Source organism: Lithobates pipiens, unplaced genomic scaffold (assembly GCF_037356315.1).
Source record: "Lithobates pipiens isolate NorthernLeopardFrog02 unplaced genomic scaffold, aLitPip1_a1.2 Scaffold_13, whole genome shotgun sequence".
Lineage (NCBI taxonomy): Eukaryota > Metazoa > Chordata > Amphibia > Anura > Ranidae > Lithobates > Lithobates pipiens.
The window spans coordinates 21,130,256-21,156,137 of record NW_027507718.1 but is presented as its reverse complement, the minus strand read 5'-3'; the positions used below and the strand labels follow the sequence as shown (position 1 = coordinate 21,156,137).

At 39.6% G+C, this 25,882-nt stretch overlaps 1 protein-coding gene across 2 annotated transcripts in view; it reads left to right on the top strand.

Moving 5' to 3' along the window:
- VPS13A (vacuolar protein sorting 13 homolog A) overlaps window positions 1–25,882 on the top strand; it is a 327,166-nt gene that overhangs the window by 53,768 nt on the left and 247,516 nt on the right. For both annotated transcript variants that reach the window (XM_077474893.1, XM_077474892.1), the window contains exons 8-19: window positions 134–193; window positions 3,273–3,353; window positions 5,796–5,853; window positions 7,235–7,362; window positions 8,336–8,442; window positions 14,018–14,189; window positions 14,308–14,370; window positions 19,725–19,857; window positions 20,944–21,038; window positions 24,078–24,220; window positions 24,382–24,583; window positions 24,692–24,806. In XM_077474893.1, the coding sequence (XP_077331019.1) occupies window positions 134–193; window positions 3,273–3,353; window positions 5,796–5,853; window positions 7,235–7,362; window positions 8,336–8,442; window positions 14,018–14,189; window positions 14,308–14,370; window positions 19,725–19,857; window positions 20,944–21,038; window positions 24,078–24,220; window positions 24,382–24,583; window positions 24,692–24,806 (1,357 nt within the window). The remainder of the gene's footprint in view (window positions 1–133; window positions 194–3,272; window positions 3,354–5,795; window positions 5,854–7,234; window positions 7,363–8,335; window positions 8,443–14,017; window positions 14,190–14,307; window positions 14,371–19,724; window positions 19,858–20,943; window positions 21,039–24,077; window positions 24,221–24,381; window positions 24,584–24,691; window positions 24,807–25,882) is intronic.

Here is a 25,882-nt window from a genome sequence, read left to right as displayed (position 1 = left end):
TTTTATTTTTTTTTTTTTTTAAATGAGGAAAATCTGAATATTTGCTTTGCTTTTCAGGTATTATAATATTTCAAATAAAAATTCCCAGAATATTTTGAATATTTTTCACTCACGAATAAACTTTTCTTAACAGACATCTGATAAAAATTGGAATCCATGTCTTCATGATGAATCCGCCAAGCTGTTTTACAAGGTAATTTAAACTGTAAGCCATGACCATTATGCCCTTGTCATTTTTCTTATTAAATTATATTGTAGTAGTTATTCTATCGTCAGCTCATTTTGAGCCGTCCTTGATGAGACTGCAATTTCTGATATCTCCTTCTGAAAATGCTAGTTTCTTGGCTGTTATGCTGATGGTGTAAAAATGGGATGCAACCTGGATTAGTTATAAATTCATTGACTTTAGTCTGACCTTTGTTTGCTTCGTGCTTATTCGGGGTCTGTGGCTTAGACTTATTAAAACTGAACACAGTTAGCAAAAAGCACTTTTTGGTAGGAGGCTAGCATTTGCTAGCTATAATGCTCTCATGGCAGTGCCCTGTCTCTGACGAGTCTCTAGCTATCAGTTATTGGAACGTTGTAGACATTTCAAGAGTGCCTACACTTGTACCAATTAAAGCAAGTGATGTTGACTCATCAGTCAGTGAGAGTAATGACCGCAGCTATTGGGCATCAGGAGTGGTTGTTATCCCTTTCCAGATGAAAGAAATTACCTGAAAGTTGGAGATTAGATTGAATTGGTTTTGAGCAGGAGCAGCAGTTCTTGACTAGATGGACAGAGATGTTAGAGATGCTGCATTTGAATGGTATTCATTGAAGCACAATAGAATTCTTAGAACCATAATTGTAGAAACCAGCTTTTTTGCTTTTTTAGTTCACTGCTGTGATCACAATAATTGCCATTCAACTGCCATTAGCTTATTAACCAGTTGGGGACACTAGACATTTTAAACATGCGCCAAAAAAGTAATCAAAGTACACAGGATGTGTGTAGCACATCCAGTGCTTCTGCCCCTCTTCCATGTCCCCCAGTGGCTGGCTATTCTTGGCTCTTAAACTGAAGCTGGGAGGTGCCATGGGAATAAAGCAGCTGTTGCTGAAAAAAAAGAAAATACTTGAATGTGAAATAGAGATACAAAGTAACATTATTACTTTTGTATCTACTCTGGTTTCATTCATATTAAGATCAAAGGCACAGGCTTCATCTGCAGACACTGTCAGATAAAGCAACCTGGAAAGTGTACATTTTCTTTTCTTTTTTTTTTCTTTTGTATTTTTTTATTTTATTTACCCCCTGATTAATCCTTACTTTTACCTTAATCCACTCTACTTAAATCTTTCGTGCCCTTTCTCCCTTCAACTATTGTTTTCCTGCTCTGCTCCCTTACTTTTGTTTTAATTTTGTTTTATTTGGTAATTTTTGTGTCAAATTTTAAAAGGCATTAAAAAAAACAAAAAAAAAACTTTACAAATGAATAGTTTTTCAGTGCTTTGTATCAAAATCCTAATTGTAGTGTTATTTTATACAGGATAAATTCTATAATAAAATGTATATTTTTAGTCCACAATAACACTACTTTTTTTAATGAACATTGGCTAAAAAAGAAATGCTTTTTTCATTCTGTTTATTTTTGTCTAAGGATTGCATTTAAAAAAAAAAAAAAAAAAAAATTGCTGCAAGACAGTATTGCAAACATAGAGCTTTGTCTGCATTCATTAAAACACTATGGTGATATATATTTATATGTAATTACTTTCTGAATGTCTCATCATTCGTACAAGTGTAATAACACCTGTAATTTTTGTAATAGTTTGCTTGATGTCATTTATAGAAAAATGACTATACTGTAGAAGCATTCGACCATGAGCGTTAATAATTATCAATAAAGAAAATAGCCTAACACTGTAGGTTAAGAACATTCAATCACAAGGGGAAATCGTATGATGGAGATTTCTGCACTGTTTACAGTCTATGGAGAATCTTATGTGAACATTCAGATGAATGGGTGTTCAGCCAAACATACTTTCAAACATACTTTTCAGTAAAAAAAACCCTTTAGCATTGTTGGTATTACCACTGCAAAATTTGACAGCTTCTTCATGGTGGTTAGGGAGCTGGCACCCACTACTGTGTTCTATCAAACATTGACTCAATTGACTTTCACAAGCTTTCACTAAATGTTTGCTTCCTTTTACGCCCTAATTACTTACCTAAGTCCAGTATCCATTCAGCACTGTGCCCATCTTCAGCAGCGCTGCTCTTTCTTCGTTGTCCAACAGAACAAGTTGGATAGAAGTCGGGGGCCATTTGCTCCTGCTGCTGTCAGTCAAGTCCAAGGGAGCAGGGGTGGGGCTGAGTCATGCTGTGTATCTATGGGTGCTGGTGGGGGACCCCAGAAAAGGATGTTTGGGGCTGCCCTGTGCAAGTAAGGGGTAAGTAGTAAATCTTTTTATTGTAGGTTAAAAAAAAGGCAAGCATTTAGAATCACTTTGAGGAACCTGACAATAATAAAAAAGAAAAAGCATGAGATCCCTCCTCCAAAATCGAATACATTAACCTTATCTGAGCATGCAGCAAGGAAGTCCAGAGTGCCAGAAAGATGTCATATAGAAGCCGTAGGTTTTCCCTAATGAAATAATTTACTGCAATCATAACTGTGATAAGTCGGTGCTGAATCAGAAAGATATACCGGTAAATGCAACAAACTAAAAACATTAAATAAAAGTGAGGAGTGAGACTCGCCTCAAAAGCAATTTACAACTAACCAGACTAGACCTCAGGAAGTCAGCGGCCAACATGTACATATATAAGAATAATCCAAATAACTGTAATGCTGCACAAGGAGTGAGCCTCCACCAAAATGTGAATTAAGCCAGCACCAACAAATGTGAATGGCCGCTCTACTAAATCCCATTTCAGCTTATCAAAAAAATGTGAAATGCAAATCAATAGTTGTCATCCATTGGGCTTCCCAATTAGATTAAAATGGTATAAGATAATCCTCAATCCTGTCCCCCCCCCCCCCCCCCCCAAAAAAAAGAGAGAGAAAAAGCCAATGGTACAAATAGTATTGAACATCCAGTTTATTAACACTTAAAATGCTGGCTTGATATAAAACCAAACATTTCAACTTTCATAAACTTTAATTTATTGCAATCGATATGGCAGTGAGTACAATATATTTATATTACATTGTGTTGTCAGTATGTTTAATTTTGACTTATGTTTGAGGATTGATTGATCTTGTTTTTCAAATATTTAATTCTAGATTGTGCGCCTTGACAACCTGTTTGCCTATTGGAATGTGAAATCTGAGATGTATTACCATCGAAGTTACAATGAAGCATTGGTATGGTATTTGATTCTTTTTTTTTTTTTTTCTTTTTTTTTTGGTCCTTTTAAAATTTCTGTTGAAATTGGTGTGATAATTGCAAAAAAGCTATGGTAGATATTAAAGAAAAAATGGGGTCCATAATTTTTACCCACTAAGTCAGGTATATTACCAACACAAGAGGCATAAACAGACATCGGTGTGAAGACCCAAGTGGTTGGAAAGGCATAAAGATTTTTTACCTTAATGCACTCCCTAGCGCTGTGCCGATCCAGCGCTGCTTTCTCCTTCTCTCCTTACAGGACTCAGAGCAGCAGGAACTATTGGATCCTTCTGCTATTAGTCAAATCCTGCAAGGAAGTAGCATGGGGGGGGGGGGGGGGGCAGCATCACCATGTGTGTCTATGGATGCACACAGCCCAGCTCGAGAGTAAGCCCCTCAGGTGTGCCACCATAGAAAGCAACTTTCTATGGTGGCACATGGAGGAGCCAAGAGTGCCAGTGGGGAACCCCAGGAGGAGGTTTAGTGCCTTTCTATGCAATACCAAGTATAACATGTTTGTTATTTTAAAAAAATAAGCTTTTACATTCACTTTAATGCGTTCTGCAAATAACCATGTACTTGTATACACAGTAAGCTCTTTACTTGCCTAGACCTTATAAGTGTGCACTTTAACTTTAAGGTTTGTGCCTCTTGAGATGTTAATAAACCTATGATAGACCAAATGAGCAATGTGGCTCCTGTTTTTCTTGGATATTTATTTTGTGCTGTGGGTCCAGGCAAGGTCCAGGAGTACTGCTAAGATGGAAGGTTCCTGCTGCTCTCTCTTGTGTGTGATGAAGTTATGGTAACTTGAATCTCATGCTCTGCTACTGTCATTTGATTGGTTATTAGTGTCACTAAACCCACATCCTAAAAAAAAAAAAAAAAAAAAACTGCTGTATTTAATGCTGCTCATAATCACTCAGTCACTGAGATTCATTTTCTGTATACTGCAAAAAACCCAGTTGATCGTGCTGCTCCCTATCTCCATCTTCTGTTCATGCACCCAATTCAGCTAGGGATTTTGCAGCTGTGGTAGCAATTTGGCACATGCTCAGTTTTGAGTGAGTTTCTATGATGAGCATTTCCTCCCTATCACATCTGAGCAGTCACACATATGGGCTATACACAGCGGTAAATTACAGTCCACTCCCTCCCTCCTCCATGCCCATTAACCAGCTTAACAACAATGATGATAGGTTATTACATGTAGATTGATATAGGCTTTACCTCCCTCTTATAATAGTTTTAAGTATATCTAAAATTTAAACTAATACTATTATTATATACTATTTGTATGCCAATTTAAAACTGTTTATTGATATTTACTGATATGACTATATTTACAGATATGACTGCTTTATATCAATAAAAAAAGGCACCTAGATGTTGTTTTTTTTATTAAAATAATTAGTGCCATCATCCACATACAGAAATAGAAGGAACAACATACTGTAAATTAAAATAGTGTGTATCACTTTAAACGGTATCGCGTTAAGTAAAATAAAAATAAATCCTTGAGCTATCAGTTTCTATAAATAATTGCACAAATTTGAAATATAGCTTTAACCCCTCACGCAGATATACGTTGGCAGAATGGCACGGCTGGGCAAAACAACATATGGGTGCATTGTTCCCTTTAACTGGACCTGATGCGTGTGGCCAGAGAGCGCTATCCCCTGACTCAATGAGTGTTCTCTCTATTACGGTGCCGACAATTCATAATAGCTGCGAGTGATTTTAAAGGACTTTTTTTCCTGCATAAATGACACTTTGTGCAGGGACAGTTCTAAGCACCAGAAACATGGCATACTTCACAGGCATACAACTTCACAGGCATACTATAGACAACCCCCCCCCCCTACGAAATTTAAAGGAATATTACACTTTTATTGTTTCACTTTAATCATTATTAAAATCGCTGCTCCTGAAAAAACGGCCGTTTTTAAAACTTTTTTTTGCATTGATACATGTTCCCTGGGGCAGGACCCGGGTCCCCAAACACTTTTTAGGACAGTAACTTGCAAATTAGTCTTTAAAATTAGCACTTTAGATTTTGAATGTTGGAGTCCCATAGACTTTAACAGGGGTTCTAAAGTATGCTATATACTAGCTCCGTCGAATCTTCTTTATACATTCGACAGACACCATAAGCCTTCAAAGACAGATTCGACCGTAATTCATGTGGATTTTCGGACTAATGCAATTTTTGAACGAAAAACGAAATAAATAAAAACGAATTTCGGGAGTAACTAAATAAATTAAGTTTTCGGACGAAAACTAAATTCCGAAACTAAATATTTTACTCTGCACATGTCTAGTATTTACTGGCATTTTATTTAATCGGTTTTTCAAAGGATGTAGATTGGTAATTTTGTTTAAAAGTATCATCCATTAACCTTCATTTTCACTTGCAGGGCGTTTTGAAATATGGAGTTGCTTCTAACAACATGATCCCGGAAGGTTATGATTTTGGTATGGTTTTTACATAGCTACTCCTTTTGGATATGCACATGCAATTTTATGCCCAAGGATTTACATATACCGTATATACTCGAGTATAGGCCGACCCGAATATAAGCCGAGGCCCCCAATTTACCCCCAAAAAAACTGGCAAACTTATTGACTCGTGTATAAGCCGAGGGTAAGACATGCCTGTCCATCCCTGTGTGTGTGTCCGTCCATCCCTGTGTGTCCGTCCATCCCTGTGTGTCCGTCCATCCCTGTGTGTCCGTCCATCCATCCCTGTGTGTGTGTGTGTCCATCCATCCATCCATCCCTGTGTGTGTGTGTCTCCATCCATCCATCCATCCATCCCTGTGTGTGTGTGTCTCCATCCATCCATCCATCCCTGTGTGTGTGTGTATCCATCCGTGTGTGTGTGTGTGTGTGTGTGTGTGTGTGTGTGTCCAGCCTACCTGTGTCCCGAGCCTTTGTCCCGAGCCTCCGTCCCGTGCCGAGCCTCCTTGCCTCCGTGCCTCGCCGCCGTGCCTTGCCTCCGTCCCGTCCCGTCCCGTCCCGTGCCGTGCCTTGCCTTGCCTCCGTCCCGTGCCCTCTTCGTTCGTCGGCGCCTCGGCGGCCATTGTAAAATTCAAAAGCTGCGCCGCCGCCTTCGCCTGTGATAGGCGGAACACTGAATTTCCCAGCAGCCTGTGTTCCGCCTATCACGTACATCGTATCATCCTCGTCCGTAGTACGAGGATGATACGATGTCCGTGATAGGCGGAACACAGGCTGCTGGGAAATTCAGTGTTCCGCCTATCACAGGCGAAGGCGGAGCCGGAGGCGCGGCTTTTGAACTATAGAATGGCCGCTGTCTGTCTGCTCGACACGCTGATCGAGCGGGCAGACAGCGATGACTCGAGTATAAGCCGAGGGGGGCACTTTCAGCCTCAAAAAAGAGGCTGAAAATCTCGGCTTATACTCGAGTATATACGGTAGTCAGCAGAAGTTTGTCCCAATATATGCATTCCCTTTTCTACTAATTTATTCCTCACCCTTGCACAACTGATTTTATTGCATTCAGTTTTTCAGAATATATACAATTAACTGTGCATTTGTAGAAAAAAAGGGTTACTTTTCTTATTCTAATATATATTACATCAGTAATCAACCAATGTCATCTGTGTTGGTTTGAGTCTATAATTTTTGCAATGTAGCAATACTAGCCAAAGTGGCAGAAACCTTCTAACAATACCACTGCATGGCAGTTCATTGTAATTCCGGATAGAAACCATCACTGCATTGTTGAGAATGCCGATTTGATATTTCAGTTGACAACGTATGTTACTGTCCTTCACTACAAGTTATCTACTATATTATTTATTTATTTTGTTTGTTTATTTTTATTATCTAGTCTTCCGTCCAATCTCAGGGAGAGCAAAACTCCGTATGAATCCACGTTCAGAGTTTGACTTTTCTTCACCAAAAATTGATCTTGATGTCAATCTTCAGGACATAGCAGTTGATTTTAATAAGCCTCAGGTGAGAATTAAGGGTGTGTTCCACCAGTCCCATGCTAAAACGTTCCGTTTTAGCCCGTGACAGCAGTGGTGAGTGGTGCATGTTACAACACAAGGCACTCTGCCTTTCTTTTCTTTTTTTTTTTTTTTTACTTTAACAGAAGTATACAAAATGTCCATTCAAGTCTCCACGTAACAATGCGGCGCCATCCAGGGCACCACAGAAAAATGCAGTATGTCTGCATTTTAATCACTGCACATCACATTAGCATTGTGGTGTGACCTGAGGCATATAGAAAACAATCATAGTTACATAGTTAGTAAGGTTGAATAAAGACACCAGTCCATCCCGTTCAACCTGAGTGAGTATCTACAATTGTCCCTAACCCTGTACATTGCTCACTCACATTGCTCACCACCCTGAAAGAGCCCACAATCCAAGGTCCCATTCATATACTAGTGCCAATTTTGGACAGAAGCCAATTAACCTACCTGCATGTCTTTGGAGTACCCGGAGGAAACCCTTGCAGGCACAGGGAGAACATGCAAACTCCAGGCAGATAGTGTTGTGGTTGGGATTTGAACCCTTTTTACTGCTAGACGAGAGTGCTAACCACTACACCACTGTGCTGCCCTTGACTGCTGTGCTAACCACTACACCACTGTGCCACCCATACATTTTTCTAGGTACCATCACAGCGATCTGCATTGATCCAGTGCAGAAAAACACAGGTCATCAAAGGCTGTAACATGGAAGGCAATTGATTTACTTACATCCTATGCATATAAGATATGTTTACCCAGAACTAATAGTCTAGTTTTAGATATATTATACTTTAACGCTTGTATACAGTATGTGATGCCACATTTAATGTACATAATGTTTACACTATCTGGTAGCTATCAGTATTTGAGACACTGTAATCATTTTATTTTTATGAAGGACAATGCAAAAAACAATATTCATTGTTAATACATTTTATTCTATTCTGCAGTACCATAGTGTCATGGAGCTTCTTGAATCTATTGACATGATGTCCAGGAATCTTCCATACAGAAAGTACAGACCAGATGTTCCTGTTCATAATAACACTAGAAAATGGTATGTTAGACCTATCATGATAAATTTACTTTTGCTTGTTATAACTGTACAGTTCCCATGACGCAACAAATGTCTGACAATAATGTACCATAGGTAGTAGCAGTCAAAGGTTATGTGTTGTAGTTTACTTCAGCTTAGTTTCTTTCTATTTCTAGCTTTCTATTTTTATAAATGTATTAATTGCATTCATGCCCCTTCAAAAACATAAATTTATTTTATTGGGATTTTATGTTCTAACCAACATAAAGTGGCACATAATTGTGAAGTGGAAGGAAAAATTATAAATGGTTTTCAACATTTTTTACAAATATCTGAAAAAAAGTGGCGTGCATTTGTATTTAGCCCCCCTACTTAGTAGAACCACCTTTTGCTGCAATTACAGCTGCAAGTCTTTTTAGGTATGTCCCTATCAGCCTTGCACATCTTGAGTAAAATTTTTGCCCATTCTTCTTTGCAAAATAGTTCAAGCTCTGTCAGATTAGATGGAGAGTGTCTGTGAACAGCGACAGATTCTCAATTGGGTTTAGGTCTGGACTTTGACTGGGCCATTCTAACACATGCATATGCTCTGATCTAAACCATTGCATTGTAGTTCTGGCTGTATGTTTAGGGTTGTTGTCCTGCTGGAAGATGAACCTCTACCCCAGTTTCAAGTCTTATGCAGACTCTAACAGGTTTTCTTCTAAGATTGCCCTGTATTTGGCTCCATCCATCTTCCCATCAACTAAAGAAAAGCATCCCCACAACATGATGCTGCCACCAGCATGTTTCACGATGGGGGTGGTGTGTTTAGGGTGATGTGCAGTGTTAGTTTTCCACCACACATAGCATTTTACTTAGGCCAAAAAGTTAAATTTTTGTCTCGTCTGACTAGAGCACCTTCTTCCACATGTTTGCTGTGTCCCCCACATGGCTTCTCACAAACTGAAAATGGGACTTCTTATGGCTTTCTTTCAACAATAACTTTCTTTTTTACCACACTTCCATAAAGGCCAGATTTGTGGAGTGCGTGACTTGTGGGAGGAAACCGGAGTACCCGGAGGAAACCCACGCAGGCACAGGGAGAACACGCAAACTCCAGGCAGATGGTGTCGTGGTCGGGATTTGAACCAGTGACCCTATTGCTGCTAGGTGAAAGTGCTCACCACTACACCACTGTGCTGCCCAAGTGCATGATTAATAGTTGTCCTGTGGACAGATTCTTCCACCAGAGCTGTGGATCTCTGCAGCTCCTCCAGAGTTACCTTGGATGATTCTGATTTAATGCCTTCCTTGCTCGGCCTGTCCGTTTAGGTGGACGGCCATGTCTTGGTAGGTTTGCAGTTGTGCCATACTCTTTCCATTTTCCGATGATTGATTGAACAGTGCTCCGTGAGATGTTCAAAGCTTGGGATATTTTTCGGATTTTTTTTAGAACCTAACTCTGCTTTAAACTTCTCCAAAACTTTATCCCTGACCTGTCTGGTTTGTTCCTTGGCCTTCATGATGCTGTTTGTTCACTAAGGTTCTCTAGCAAACCTCTGAGGGCTTCAAGGAAGAGCTGTATTTATACTGCGATTTACTAATTAGGGGACTTCTGAAGGCAATTGGTTCCACTAGATTTTAGTTAGGAGTAAAGGGGGCTGAATACAAATGCTCGCCACACTTTTTTCAGATATTATTATTTCAGTTATTTTTAAAAAAACTTTGAAAACCATTTATCTTTTTCCTTCCACTTCACAATTATGTGCCACTTTGTGTTGATTTATCACATAAAATTCCAACAAAATACATTTACGTTTTTGGTTGTATCATGACAAAATGTGGAAAATTTCAAGGGGTATGAATACTTTAATGCACTGTATAATCATCACATGTAATATATTTTTTTGCTAGCTAATCATCTGCAGACCACCAAGCTTTTGTTAATTTTTTTATTTTTTTGTATGTAACCTGTATAGAAGGTTGCCCCATTCTATTCATGAAGGTAAAAAAAACTATTAGTGTGCAGATCCCCCAATACTTACCAAAGCTCGATCCAGCAATGACCACGAGAGCAGCGGCTCTTCCAGGTCATTGGCTGAGACACAGCAGGGAGACATTGGCTTCCGATGCTGTCAATTACAGCCATTGAGTAGGGAGTGAGGGGCAGGACTGAGCCACACTCTGTGTGTCCCATAGAGCTGGCTCGGGAGCGAGCAAGCACGAGCTGCTTTCTCTGGGGGCACTAGGCAAGGGGTGAAGGACCAGAAACACCGGCGGGGGACCTGAGAAAAACAGGATTGGGGCTGCTCTGTGCAAAACGGATGAGGTAGGTATGATTGCTTAGTATTTAAAAAAAGGAAAAAATTTACCTTTTTATAGCTTTGTTTCTCAATCACTTGTATACAAATGGCTCTTGTGAAAAAATAGTAAAAGGTGGTGACTGAACCCACACACGTGCATTGCAGAGTAAAAGTACTGTAGACAAAAGTAATTGTATAATTTTTGTTCAGTGTTGTACTGTATATGATTATTTCATGCCTATGTGTAGGATTTGTAAACAAGAACAATTTACCAAGAACGGTGAAGTTTTAGAGATTTTGTCAGTTACTTGTACTAGGAGGCCGGCATATTGTGTATGGTCAGATTTCTTATGCTGCGTACACACGACCGGACTTTCTGTCGGAATGAACTCTGACGGACTTTTTAACGGATTTCCGCTGAAACGGACTTTCCTACAGACGGTCACACCAAAGTCCGATTTGTTTAACGTGATGACGTACGACGGGACTAGAAGAAGGAAGTTCAATAGCCAGTAGCCAATGGCTGCCCTTGCATCGTCATTGGTCCATCGGACCTGCATACAGACGAGTGGTTTTCTCGATAGGAACTGGTGGCGGAAAGATTTGAAACATGTTCTATTTCTAAAGTCTGTCAGATTTTTCAACAGAAAAGATGAAGTCCACACACGATTGAATTGTCTGACGGATTTGTTCCGTCTGAACTTTGCTGTCAAAGTCCGGTCGTATGTACATGGCATTAGAGAAGCTCAGTTTGAGGCAGGGGAGCCTCCATTTTATTTCTTTATAAAACTTGTATTGAGGGAAATCTATAAGCTAACATTGCCTTTTGTAATTGTTAGCTACTTTCTTTCATGCTGTTGAAGACCAATAAAGGTAGCCTTTATATTTCCACAGTCCAGGTTTTCTTTAAAGGAAGGGTGTGCTCTTGAAATGGGTTTCACAAAGCAGTATGAGTTTCCTAAAAAATATTTTTTTATTAAAAACTGTATATGCAGCTATAGAGGTGGACTATTTAGACACTTTGTATATTTCACCTTAAACTATTGAGTTCCGGGAAGATCTTTTTTCAATGAGTTCTCAGAACCATTTATTATTGCAAAACTTTGTGGGAATTCCCCTTCCCTCCGAGACATTGTTCTCATAGAGTCAGTCTATCAGGCATGTAATCTGTCAGCTGACTGGCACAAGGAATAGAAACAGCAGATTCCTAATACTAGAGGAGTAATTTTTAGGGATGCTCTTGCCCATCTAGGCCTATTTGCCTGAGCTAACTGCAGTAGAAGTGTACAATGCAAATAAAAATTGACATTTCTCCCATTGCAGAAGATTAAAAGGCCTTAATAATCTTACCAAGGTAAATTTGTCTTCCTAATTGCACAACTGCTTACACTGCAAGCCTATTTACATGACTGCCATTTGCCCAGTCGCTTACATATTTTATTATATTAAATCAATTTGGGATGGTGAATTAGTTATTGTAGGAGGTTTTGTTTGATGGACTGTTGTGGAATTGTTGAGTAATATACTGCTGCTTTGAGACAGTATTCAGTTGTACCCCATCTGGGGGTATTGATTTGACTATAATGCTTTAGAGTACAGTTTAGGTATCTTTGGCTGCCTAGTATATTTGACTAATAAATCTCAGAAGCCAAATTATCAAAGCCAAGAGAAAGAGAAGTGTCTTGATTTAATTTTAGATATTTAGTACAACAAGTAACAAAGCCCGATTGGTTGTTTGTAGGCAAAATTAAAGCATGTATAGTTTTTTTATATACATTTTTCTTCTTTTATTATTCTCAGTTTAAAAAAATAAATTTTTTGTTAGGTAGGTATGAAATATTGGGCATGAATTTGTTGCATTCTCATTTCAGCCAACATGTAAAGATTTATGCTGCTTTTCCCATATTTCCCAGTTTCTTTCTCTCCTGTTGGATTAGAACTTAATATCACAAGCTAATATCAACACATGTAAATGACTAATTTCTGTGCAACTTTTTTTTTTTTTTAATAGATCAGTACTTAGTGCCTGAAATGGTGCAAGACTGGTGACGCTAGTATGCAGAATTGGTCCATGTAGTGTTAATAATTTACTTAAGGCTAAATCTCACGATAGGGTTCGGAATTAGGGGAATTTGTAAACATCTATGAATAAGGTACAATGTTAGGGTATTACTTAAGCATTGAGGAGGTGCTATGGTATTAGTCTAGGTGTTTGGTTGAGTTTTAGATTCAGGTTAAGTGTTGGGTGGGTTACAATTAAAATGATTAGTTAGAGATTGGGTGTGCTTGGTTGTTAAGGACACCCAATTGTTGGGAATGCTTGATTGTTAGGGACACTCTTTAGCTCAGTGAAGTAGGAAGACCTTGGGTTCTAAATTTTGTTTTTGTGCTGAATGCCCTGTCCTGAAAACAGCAGGACCATTTTTTTTTTTTTTTTTTGTAGTGGACCTATAGTCTGGCTATGACATGGAGCCTTGAAGTGTTACTGTCTTTGCTTTTTTCTAGGTTTTAATTATGTAACACCCCAATAGAGGGTCAGAGGGCGCTGGTCACCCCTGATGTATATGAAAAAAAAAACAAAGAAATATCCCCTGGGTGGGGTTTTTAAACAGCATATATTACCTGTAAGGGCTGATGTATATGCACAGTAGAAATAACTACTGAAATGAAGCGGATAGTTTGTAATACAAGTATTTATTAATAAAAAAGATTAAATGGGTGACACAATGGTCAAGAATTGAACTCCACTTGGTGAATAAAATGTATAATAGTACATGTATAGACAGAAAAATTACATCATATAACCCTTTTAAATCTGTATACACAGTAAAACATAGATAAAAATAGCCCTTTACGCGTTTTGACCCCATCGGGGGTCTTCTTCAGAAGGTTTATCTATTGTAAAAAAGAGGACAAACATGAATATATATCCATACATTGTACATTATGATATACTAGAGATAACCTGCTGTATGCAGAGTATATATCTGATATAATGACATTATACAAATATCGGTTAATATACATCACAGGTAAATACCTGTATAATCCACAGTGGAGATCCTCTTTAAAAGACAGGAATACACTCAAACCCCGCTATAATTAAAACCTAATCTAATGCTTGAAGGCGAAGGGACAATATTTTAAGTAGCATTTACTGTTTTGGTTTTTCTGAAGGACCAATATGAAATCCGTGTAAAATTTGGTATTATGCCTGTAGAATCTTACCTTTTTTTTTTTTTTTTTTTTTTTATGCTGTAAAATTGTAACATTCATGTAGGTGTTTTTTAATGTTATTTTGATTTCATAAGGTGGAATTACGCTATAACTAGTATCCTTGATGTCAATGTAAAGCCCCGCCTCCGTATGTGGTCCTGGAAATATATTCGAAAGCACCGACAGCAAGTGAAGCGGTACAAAGAAGTGTACAAAGTCAAGATAACATCAAAGAAACCGACAGAGGAAGTTCTGAGCACAGCGGAAGTACTGGATTGTCTTTTTTTGTTGTGTTTTTTTTGTTTTGTTTTTTAAATAATTACATTTACCACATGCATACTGCTTTCCTGGCACAATTGAAACATTTGATTTTAATTCTTGACAGGAGCATGAAAAAACACTGGATATTTTTTGTATCACTCTTGCAAGACAACAAGCTGAAATGGAGGTAAGAAATTATTTTGAAAGTGATATTTAAATCGAGGCTGGGCAATTTCTGGTCAACACGGCAGCCAAGATTTGCATCTTGGTGACTGGGTCATACAATTCCATACATTGCCTGCAGTGATTTCAAAATCTTCCTTCTATTTATGATGATATTATTATTCACGATTTATATAGCGCCTACAGTTTACGCAGCACTTTACAATGTATAGGGGGACAACACAATTACAGTACAGTTCAATACAAAAGGTACAGGAGGGCCCTGCTGGTAGAGCTTACATTTTAATGGGAGGGGGAGGATATGTAAATAGGAACTGCATTAAAATTTATCACAATGCTTCCAAATTAAATTGGTGTAGTTTTATCCTAAATGTTCCTCAAGCATGTTCTGCATTTGTAGTGAATACACACGGTCTGTGTAAGAACTGCCGATGAAGGGATGAGATAGAAGCAGTGGTGACAGGGTCTCTTTAAAAGCAAAAGCTTGAAATGAGCTGGACCAAGCAGAAGGTTGTCTATTTAGGCTTTGTGACACACAGAAATTGCCTATCCCAAGAAGCTCTCTAAGCTTAATGACTGTATTTTGAGGCTTCATACCTGAGCTTTTTCTCTGACCAGTTATGTGGTAGGTGTGCAGTGGGGTTTACAGAGCAGAATGACAGAGAAAAGGTAGAGCAGATATCCTCTATGCTGTTGCTTGAGAATGCTGACGTGAGGCTTAAATTGGCATAACTTCTGGGGAATGTGAGATCTGATCTGGGGCACTGGGTGGGCCCCTCTGGAGCTGCAGAGAGGGCCATCATTTTTAATTGACTACTTAGGGAATCTGACTGCTAAGGGTGCTCATAGCCCCGCTCATTGGTTTATAGGGCACATTTTCCCTGTAGGTCAACTGGAGCCCATTGGGGGATCATCTAGTTCTTAGGCGGTCCAGTCTGCCAGGCTTTTAAAGCTGTCTGTCCTGGTAAGGTTTATTTTTCTGGGTATATGCTTTCTTATTAACTGGTAAATGTAAAAGTGTAGGTGCAGAAACCCCAGTCTTTATATACAGAAAAAGAAAATGGTGTTACCTGTAACAGTTTCCTTGAGTATTTAAAGAGTAACTTCAAACAAAAACATTCCCTTCTGGGTGATCTATGTACATTGCGGGGGATTTTAACAAACCTTTTTGCAAATTCCTACCTTTTATTTGGAAGAATACCTGTTTGTGTGAATGTGTATGGGAGTTCTATAATTATCAATCAGCTGCAGGGATCTGAGGAAAGTTGCAGGGTCTGCATCCCCTTTAGATGTGATTTCTCTTTGAGTATCTTACCAAAACGGACATTTTTGCAGGGCATTCTCAAAATATGATTTGTATCTTAGTGCAGACTTCTGGGAAAATCAGTAAGCCAATCACACAATCAGGAAATTTGATTTTTGGGGGGCGTTCTGTACATCATCTGTGTACAGAACTCCTCCAGGTAGCCATATTGCATTTTACAGAAAACTACAGCAGCTGCAGATTAACCACTTGGGATCCGCGCTATTGCAAAATGACGGCAATAGCGCGGACCCACATTTTCGGGACTACGTCTATTGACGTAGTCCCGGTTACGAGCGGCCTGCGCGCCCCCTGAGGGGCGCGCGCGGCGCGCTCTGTGATCGGCGAGTCCGTGAGACTCGCCTGATCACCGATCCGTGTAAGGGGTCGATCCCGACCCCTTATCACGTGATCAGCTGTCAGCCAATGACAGCTGATCATGTGATAAAACGGAGCCGGTAATCGGCTAGTATTCCTCCTCGCGCTGACAGCGCGAGGAGAAAAAAAAAAAGCCGATCGCCGGCGGCCGTGTTCGGGACATCAGTCCCGATCACGGCCAGCAATTTAAAAGGACACCTGCCCCCTGCCAGTGCCCACCTGCCACCCGCAGTGCCATCCTGAAATAAAGTAAGTGCCCCCCTGTCAGTGCCACCCAGCAGTGCCCATAGTGCCCACAGTGCCACCCAGCAGTGCCCACAGTGCCACCCAGCAGTGCCCACAGTGCCACCCACAGTGCCACCCAGCAGTGCCACCCACAGTGCCACCCAAAATCTGCCTCAGGTGCTGCACCCCAGTGCCGCCCATCAGTGCCCAGCAGTGCCGCCCATCAGTGCCCAGCAGTGCCGCCCATCAGTGCCCAGCAGTGCCACCTATCAGAGCCACCTATCAGTGCCACCTATCAGTGCCCATCAGTCCCATCTATCTGTGGTACCTATCAGTGCCCATCCGTGCCACCCATCCGTGCCACTTATCCGTGCCACCCATCCGTGCCATCTTATCTGTGCCCATCTTTGCCCATCAGTGCCGCCTTATCTGTGCCCATCGGTGCCGCCTTATCTGTGCCTATTAGTGCCGCCTTAACTATGCCTATCAGTGCCCACCAGTGCAGCCTATCAGTGCCCACCAATGCAGCCCATCAGTGCCCACCAATGCAGCCCATCAGTGCCCACCAATGCAGCCTATCAGTGCCGCCTAATCAGCGCACTTCAATGAAGGAGAAAAATGACCCGTTTGCAAAATTTTATAACAAACTATTAAAACATGATTTTTTTTTTTTTTTTTTTTGCATCTTTTTTTTGTTTGTTTAGCAAAAAATAAAACTCCGAGCTGTAACTAAATACCACCAAAAGAAAGCTCTATTTGTGGGAAAAAAAATGATAAAAAATTCATTTGGGTACAGTGTTGTATGACCGCGTAATTGTCACTCAAAGTGCATCAGCGCTGAAAGCTGAAAATTGGTCTGGGACTGAGGGGGGTTTAAGTGCCCAGTAAGCAAGTGGTTAAAAAGCAAAGGCCATTTTTAACAACATTCAATTACAATATGACTTGTGTTGCAATTGTATATGCAATATTACCTTTCTTTTTTATTTTACATTTTTTTTCCAACAATTAATTTAGTTACCCTTTAAATAGTTTAACCCTTTGGCTACCAGGCCATGTGCTCCATTTTGTACACTCAGTTGGCAGACCTTTTTTGCAATTTTTTTCTTTGTTTTTTTATTTTTCACTTCTAGCTTTCAGAATTTGTGACCCCCAAACCATATATTTTCTGATGATTGATATATGAGCACATGATCAGTAGAATAAAAAGAAGGTGCTACTGATTTTTTTTTTTTTTTTTTTTTTTTTAGACCCAGCGGTATTTGTGCAAATGTTTATCAAACCAATATATTTGCAAAAAATACACTAAAACCATTATTAGCAGATGAAAACACAGCTTATTTTACAAAATTCCTACCAGATATAAAAGCTTAATTTGTATTGAGTTAATAAATAACAATAAAGAACAAATATTTGTAGCTTTTAACCACTTGGCATCCGCGCTATGGCCGAACGACGGCCACAGCATGGATGTGAATTCCCGGGAGGCCCGCGCGGAGCGCGCTGTGATCACAGAGTCACTGAGACTCAGGGGATCACTGATCTGAGTAAGGGGCCGGTCCAGTCAAGTTGTATAAACATCTCAAGGATGATCAGTGGAAACAGGATGCACCTGAGCTCAATTTTGAGTGTCATGGGAAAGGCTGTGAATACTTATGTGCATGTGATATTTTTTTTTTTATGTATCTTACATTGTACAGATTTATTCCATTTCCCCCTTTCAGGTGCAATAATCTAATGCAGACCTTTCTGGTTGTTGCAAACCATCCTTCTCTAAGCCTACCAGAGCTGCCAACAATCCTTTCTCACACTGAAGGCTACCCCCCCCCCCCCCCCCCCCCACCTCCCTCTTATGGATGCGATGGGATACTCTGTCAACACTTACCCCAACTTAACAAAAAAATAAAACTTTTCTCTTTGCCTTTTACATGAGATGCACAATTTATTCTTAGTTACTGTCCTCTGTTTTCAAGCATACAGGCATTTTTATTTCACTGATCTAAAAGCAGCCCATTGTTTTCAATGTGGCTGTACACACAGGCCTGTAAACATGCACTGCGTATGGATCAGTAAAAAAAATGTATATACAGAAATCTGAGTGCTGATCAGTATTTTTGCGTGTGTGAGCGGTCTTTAAAAAATCTCTGCACTTTTATATATATATATATATATATATATATATATATATATATATATATATATATATATATATATATATATATATATATATATATATATATATATATATATAATATATGTGTGTATATGTTAAAGTGCGTAAACTTTATGTCCAAACGCATGCATGTGGTATGCATCCTTCATTAAAAATTAGTTAGAAGTATTTTTGTACATGCAATTATGCACTGGTGCTATACTTCCCAACCTTGTGTTTTTTTCTGCCTTGAATGTTTAAAGCTCATACATCAGAACATGTGCAAGAGGCCTTTTTTTTCCCTATTCAAAGACCGATCACAAATTTATCTCTGAAATTATCCTTATTCTACTTACTATTCTAAAATCTTGTAAGCTGAAAGCTTATGTGCCAAACTGCTAATCACCATTTCTCAATGAGCAAACTAACCACAGTCTGATTCTTCAGCAAGTGTGTGGAGTATAGTTTATTTGCAATAGTTTTTTTTAATCACTGTGGGAAAAGGGGCCACGAATGTTCGTAGATAATGTGGGGGAAAGGATAGATAATACACAGGGAAATGTAATAAGCACATGTGGTTATGTGCAGTCAGTAATAGCAGTGAAAGATGGTTCAGTATGATTGCATTGCTTTTAAAATGTTTGGAGGTTAAGTATCACAGTTTTCTAAAAGGTATTTAGACATTGCGACTAAAACGTTTTAACAGCTCTTACTTTAAAGTGGAAGTCCATGCAAAAACTAAAATCCCTGCATCTATAGACACCAGGCATCTAACACTAACCTCTCTATCCCTGTAAAGAAAAAATGAGTATACATACCTTTTTGGAAGCCGATCTGACCCGCTTCGACTGGATCCCACGCTGAGCTGTCATCTGCGGCTTCACTGTAGAGGCGAGTGCAGAGGAGACGGGTGACAACAGAATCCACATAATAACTCTATGGGTGACGTCACTTCCCATTCATTTCAGTCGTTTTCGTCCGTGTCCTGTGCAGAGCTTCCGCCACTGGAGATTGGGTCAGATCGATTTATAAAAATGTATGTATAGCACTCATTTATTCTTTACAGGGATAGAGAGGATAGTATTATATCCCTGGTGTCTATAGATACAGGGATTTTAGTTTTTGCATGGACTTCCACATTAACATTACAAAATATGCTGCTTGCCTATGCACCACTTTCTATTTAAAAACAAAGTGCATTTCATGCAGTCCTGTATGACAGGGGGGTATTATTTATGCAATAATACAAATATGAGAATGTTGCCAAATATGAAATTGTTGAACCTATTATTTTACTGTCCAGGCAAGCAAAGCCGGCCTTAAAATATACAGGCCAGGAGCAAAAGATGAGGACAGCAACTCTAAGGGATGGTTTGGCTGGATGTGGGGCTGGTCTGGAGATGGCACAGAAAAGAAGGAAGCAGCAAAGACTGGAAGTATGAGCTTTTTATTGTTTGCATTATTCTTATTATTTAAATTTTACATTTAGTAATTGTATTGCACTGCATAGTACAGTTTTTCTTTTAAAGCTGAACTCCAAGTATGGTTTTTATTGCATAGGTACATTAGTTCAGCTTGTACCAGTGTAAGTATACATATTCCATAACTGTAGGACCCAGTCCTGGGACAGCCATGAACATTGCTGGATCAGAGGGAGCTCAGGTAATGCCTCGTACACACGTTCCGATTATCGGACCACAAAAGTCACTTTCGGACAGATCGTGCGATAATCTGATCGTTAGTACGCAGCTTTCGACAGCCGATCGCGACAGTCCGTCCAACCAAATCCGAAGGGACAAACAGGAAAACTTTGGTCGGATGACAGCCCGTCGTACGACAATCGTATAGCCAGTACAGTATGCGTCCGATAAATGTCATTTGACAAACACCACGCATGATCGGTAACACGAAAATAAACCAGAAGGACACACAGGTCACACGTATTTGACATCATTTAAAATACGTAGCTACGCACGACGGAAGATTGTTCCAGAATCGTACGACAAAAATCTTACACACATTTTGCACTGTTGTATTCGATCTTAGTTGTATGCAACAAAATGTGAACGATCGGTCGTACGATAATCGGAACGTGTGTACGAGGCATAAGTATGGGGGGGAGGGGGGGGAAGAGCTGCACACACAAGGTTTTTACCGTCATGCATAGAATGCATGAAGGTAAAAACCTTCAGCCTTTAGAACCACTGTAAGTATAAACACACAAACATTTTGAATGGTCCACTACCTCTTCCCTAAGCCTCGGACTTTCAGTTCCAGCGATCTTTAGTTCTTAAGCATGTTTATTTTAATTTGTGTGCACAGCATGTTCCTTTCAATCAATGCTATCTTTTAAAATGTTTTTAGTAAGCATGATTTTTTTTTACTATTTACGTTGTTAAATCTAACAACCTTTTTTTTTAATCATAGTGATATAGTTAACTATAGAAAAGCAAGAATATTAAATGATTACTAGTGATGATTCACTAGTTTTATGGATTGTAATACAGATTTGCTCTCTAAAGGTCTGGAAGAACTGATGACTCTTGAAGAGAAAGCAAAGTTGTGTGCAGCAATAGGATACAGCGAAACAGCAGTTGACCCAACTATACCAAAAACAGTGAGCACAATTTACCAGCTACTCTAATATAATTATTAGAAGTCATTTGTGCTTAATTTCAAGCAAAATTTGAACTGTAAAGGCTAAGTAAAAATGATTGTTTTTTCATAAAGAATATGCATGGCATAATAATAACCATCCTTGATAAAGTAGCATGTCCTAATAATTGCATCCAGTATTGCTCCGTGTATGGCTGCCTCAAGTAGGGAGAGCTTGCAGCAGCAAAATTACTGTTCTGTCTGCCTCTGTATGCGTCATATTTTTTAATATATGAAATCTATGTGATAGCACTGCTTATGAAACTAAATGTGACTAAACAACCCTAAAATTAAAGTGTCAGTGCCAATATATAATGTGCCGAACAGTCAGTAAGTACACATAGTTCATATAGAGTCCATATGTCATATGAGGAGTAAAAATCTTCTTATATAAAGGTGTACACAAAATGTTTCCGTAAGAAACATGCTTCGCAAATATCTCCACTCCATGACTTGTGCTCCGCCCCTATAATAGTGGTAAAGTGCTGCTACAACTAGCGTTGCTTTACCGCTAATGCCGCACTGCCCCAGTGTGAAAGGGATCTAAATGTATGTGAAGACTGAGGTGTAGCTGTGTATTTAGGCTCAGCAAGAGTGGGATTTTGCCTACTGAGATGCCACGCAGTCCTGGGATGCTGGATCATTTTAGACCGCTTGCAGCTCAAAGAGGAAGGAGAGAAAAGCAGCAAATAAATTATTAAAATGTATTAGCTTGATAGAGGTACAGCCAAAGCTTTTTGGCCATGCTTCTCTTGTGGGTCTGGGGAGTGCACTTACTTTTGCTTTCCTGTGTCCCCAAATCAGCTGACTGTGGGCTCAAGCTTGCTGTCATCTGACTTCACTGGGCCTCTGCAAGCTCTGGAAGGCTCCTGACCATATTGTCAGGTTTCACCCAGCTGTCGGTTTAACAGCTGGGCTCTGGCTCTCCGCATGTGGCTGAGAACTGAAGCCAGCTGCACCTGCACCCTCCCCAGCCTGGTGCTCCAGTGAGTGCTGGAGGAGCAGAGCAGGGAGCGAAGACTACAGTCACTGCTGGCGGCTCAGAGAAGACCGAGAGCTGAGTAATCCATGGTCATGTGATCGCTCAGTTCTTGGACTTCGAGCTGGCAGGGGACAGCCGCAGCTTCAGACCGATGTTGCAGCACAGAAGTGAATATGTATGTATGTTACATCTCTCACCTATTTTGCCAACTTCTCCCCTGGCAGCAAAGTGTGTCTTATCTCTCAGTTTTTTCTTCTTCTCCCTACTCTGAAATCCCTGTTCATAGACCATGTATCATTCCATAGTCCAGATTTTTCCTCCACCCACTTGGCAGTAGCACCCTTTCAATAGAGCAAGCTTACACCAGTCTTATTCATTCGTCTGCTAAAACAAAGTATCATGGCATGGGATTTTTGTGGAGAAAAGAAGTGAGCTGTAGGTGTATGGGTGCAGCAGAACCTTTAACATTTCTCTCATGACACTTTAAGGAAAATATTAACTAGATTTACTATGAATAACCATTTAAAAATGGAATAACACCAGAAATGGCTACTAAAAAAACCAGTGACACATTGCTTTGGGCACCCAAGCTTGATTGTCCTTGTCTGAAACATCTGAGACTCATTAATATAATCACAAACTAAATAGTCCCTTTAAAATAATATGAACTGACATATATACCTGCCTTTCTTAATGTACAATAGTGCACAATTCGGGAAGAATAGTATATTAACACACATATATTAATATTTGTATTACATGTATATGTATGTGAGATATATATCTCACATTTGCCTTACAGACCTTAATATTTTTGGACAGTTAGAAAAGAAAGAAGACACGTTGCAAAGAAATACAGTATGCCCCAATCTATACTTGATTTGGCTTTTCAATTAACCTATATACACTATTGTCACGTACCTTAGAGCAGAGCCTGACGAGCAGAGGAAGAACTCTCTTACAGCTCTGGTTCAAGGACCACTGAGGTTTCAACAGCGGGTGCGAGAGCACGGTGGGATAAGCGTGCCTGCGATGTTCTCCGTTGGCCGGTAAGCGGGAGAGCCAGGTGGCAGCAGTGGTGGTTGCTGCTGGTTGGCTGTGGATGCAGGTACTTTGCGAATGCAGGTGTACTGTGGAGACTGGTGCAGAGTCAGACAAGCCAGGTCATACACAGAAGATCAGGTGCAACAGAGACATCAAGCAGAGAATGGTCAAAGTTCATGCAGAGGTTTGGCAACAGAATCAAGCAGATACAGATGAGATAGTGGTCAAGGCAAGCTGGGGTCAGGGTTGGAGAATATCAGGGTGGTCAGGAAACCGAGTCAGAATTCGATCAAGGGTAGACACAGAAGCAGGATACAGGGGAAAGCTGCAGATCAGACAGCAAGGCCCTAGTGCATCTGTCATCCTTTTTATATGGCATTTGGCACCAATGCTAAGGGGCACGCACATGCATTCGCTGGCGCGCACGTTTGCACATAGGTGATCGCGCGGACGTGCCTGCTAGGAAGGTTGTCCCTGGAATTGTGCCCACACATGCACCTTGGCCTCTGCCTCCACCTATCTACTGCATCATGGCCAGCATCTCTCTAACAACTATATTACCAAAAGTATTGGAACACCTGCCTTTACACACACATGACCTTTAATGGCATCACAGTCTTATTGAGTTGCCCCACCCATTGCAGCTATAACAGCTTCAGCTCTTCTGAGAAGGCTGTCCACAAGGTTTTGGAGTGTGTCTATAAGGAATGTTTGATCATTCTTCCAGAAGTGTATTTGTGAGGTAAGGACGAGTTGGACGAGAAGGCGTATTTCACAATCTCTGCTCCAATTCATCCCAAAGGTGTTCTATCGGATTGAGATCAGGACTCTGTGCAGGCCAGTCAAGTTCCTCAACTCCAATCTCGCTCACCCATGTCTTTAAAGAGGAGAGAGAAGCTAATGATACTCGGCAATTGAAATATGTTTTCACTCTAATTGTGTTTTTCTGTATCTGTTTTTTATTTATTTTTTTAGTATGAAGCAGTGGTTTTATGTGTAAAGTTATTAAGTATGTCAATTCAGTTGCGAGAAGATAAAGGAAAGCCTGAACTGATTAATCTGGCTATAACTGACTTAAGCTCCATGTTAAAACAACGCCCAGGAGCACAAGCAGTTAGGTGAGTCAGCTGAACAATGTTCCATTCAATAATATATTCCATTTTCTTTATGCTGCATATAAGTGATATTGATTGTGACCATGAGTGTTTTTTTTTTTTTTTTTTTTTTATGGGATCATTTTTCTGTGCTGATGTTTGTATCTCCCATATTCCACATACAGGTTTGAAGCTCAAATTGGCACATTTGAGATAACTGGCATGTCACAGACCAAGTCTGTTCCCTGTCTGTTGTCTTCCCGGAATATTGTAACAGACAATGACATTTCATTGTTGAGCCTTATGTTTGAAACCAATCCTTTGGATGAGTGCGCAGACCAGAGACTTCTAGTGGACTCCCAACCTCTAGAAATAATTTATGATGCTGTAAGAACCATTCAGATAATTTTTACATATCTTAGTGATTAACTTTTTAGATTCACTTTTTCACAATTTTTTTTATTGTTCTAAATATGTGTATTTTGCCATATTTAGAAAACCATCAACAGTTTAGCAGATTTTTTCCGGCCTCCACAAGACGTCCATCTTGAACAACTGACTTCAGCCACTTTAACCAAGTTAGAAGAGTTTCGAGATAAAACTTCAACAGGCAAGCATGTTTTTTTGTATCATTTTATTCTACATTGCACAATTCGTTTTTTGTATTTTTGTTATACATTACTTTTTCAGATGCTTGGTTATACATTATAGTTATACAGTATAATACTTTATGAATGAATTATCCTGGGCTCATTGAATTCTTGGGTATAGTTGTTGTAACTAGGTAACTCACGTCAGTGTACCTTACAATGATATCTATAAGCATTTCAAATTATATGTATGGAATGGATTTCTTGCCCAGAGGGTATCTAAAAATTCTAATTTGAAGTTATTTTAATTTGCAGATAATGTAAGCATGTGCTTTTTTGAGCAGTTATTTTATTGATTTGGACTACCATGAAAGCACACATATGTAAACTGGAAAAAAAATATTCAAAACCGGTACCCCCAGTGAATTGTAGGCATCTAAAAGATGCAGTGGCCATGAGTTAACATATAGGACCTTAAATATGCGATCCTTTCCTGGGGTCTTTGTAACACAAATTGTGACCAACTTCACAAAATGCTAGTTTTGGAGCTTTCCCCCTCCTCTTCATTGGATGATTTACTTTCACCTCTTGCTGTGGTGACATCTTGAAAATGTTGGATTTCATCTTACTTTCTGTCTCAGTGAAAATGGTTCTTCAACAGAAAGTTCTTCAACAGAGAAGTGAATCTTCCCAACGGGGACACAGACAGCAACAAAAACATAAGAGGCTCTAACCCTTCCCAACTCTATAAGAAAAAAAGTTTTTTGCCTTTATACACACTCTAATAGAGACCTGCAATTTCTCAGCAAAATTAAAAAATATCTAAAATATTAAAAATAGTCAAAACAACATTTCTTTATCGTCTATATGCTACGGCCAACATGAGGGTTGAGGAATGTATAGAATAGGGCGCTTTGGATAACAAGGAGTCTTTAATAAACAGTACATGACTGGCTCTTAAAATGTGATTAATGCACCACAGCAGGACTTCAGAAGAGGGAAGCACACACACTATAGGAAAAACAAAGCAGAGAAGAAGGTGCTTCTAAGTGCAGTAATAAAACACTTTAATGACAAGAAAGGGTTAAAACACTTA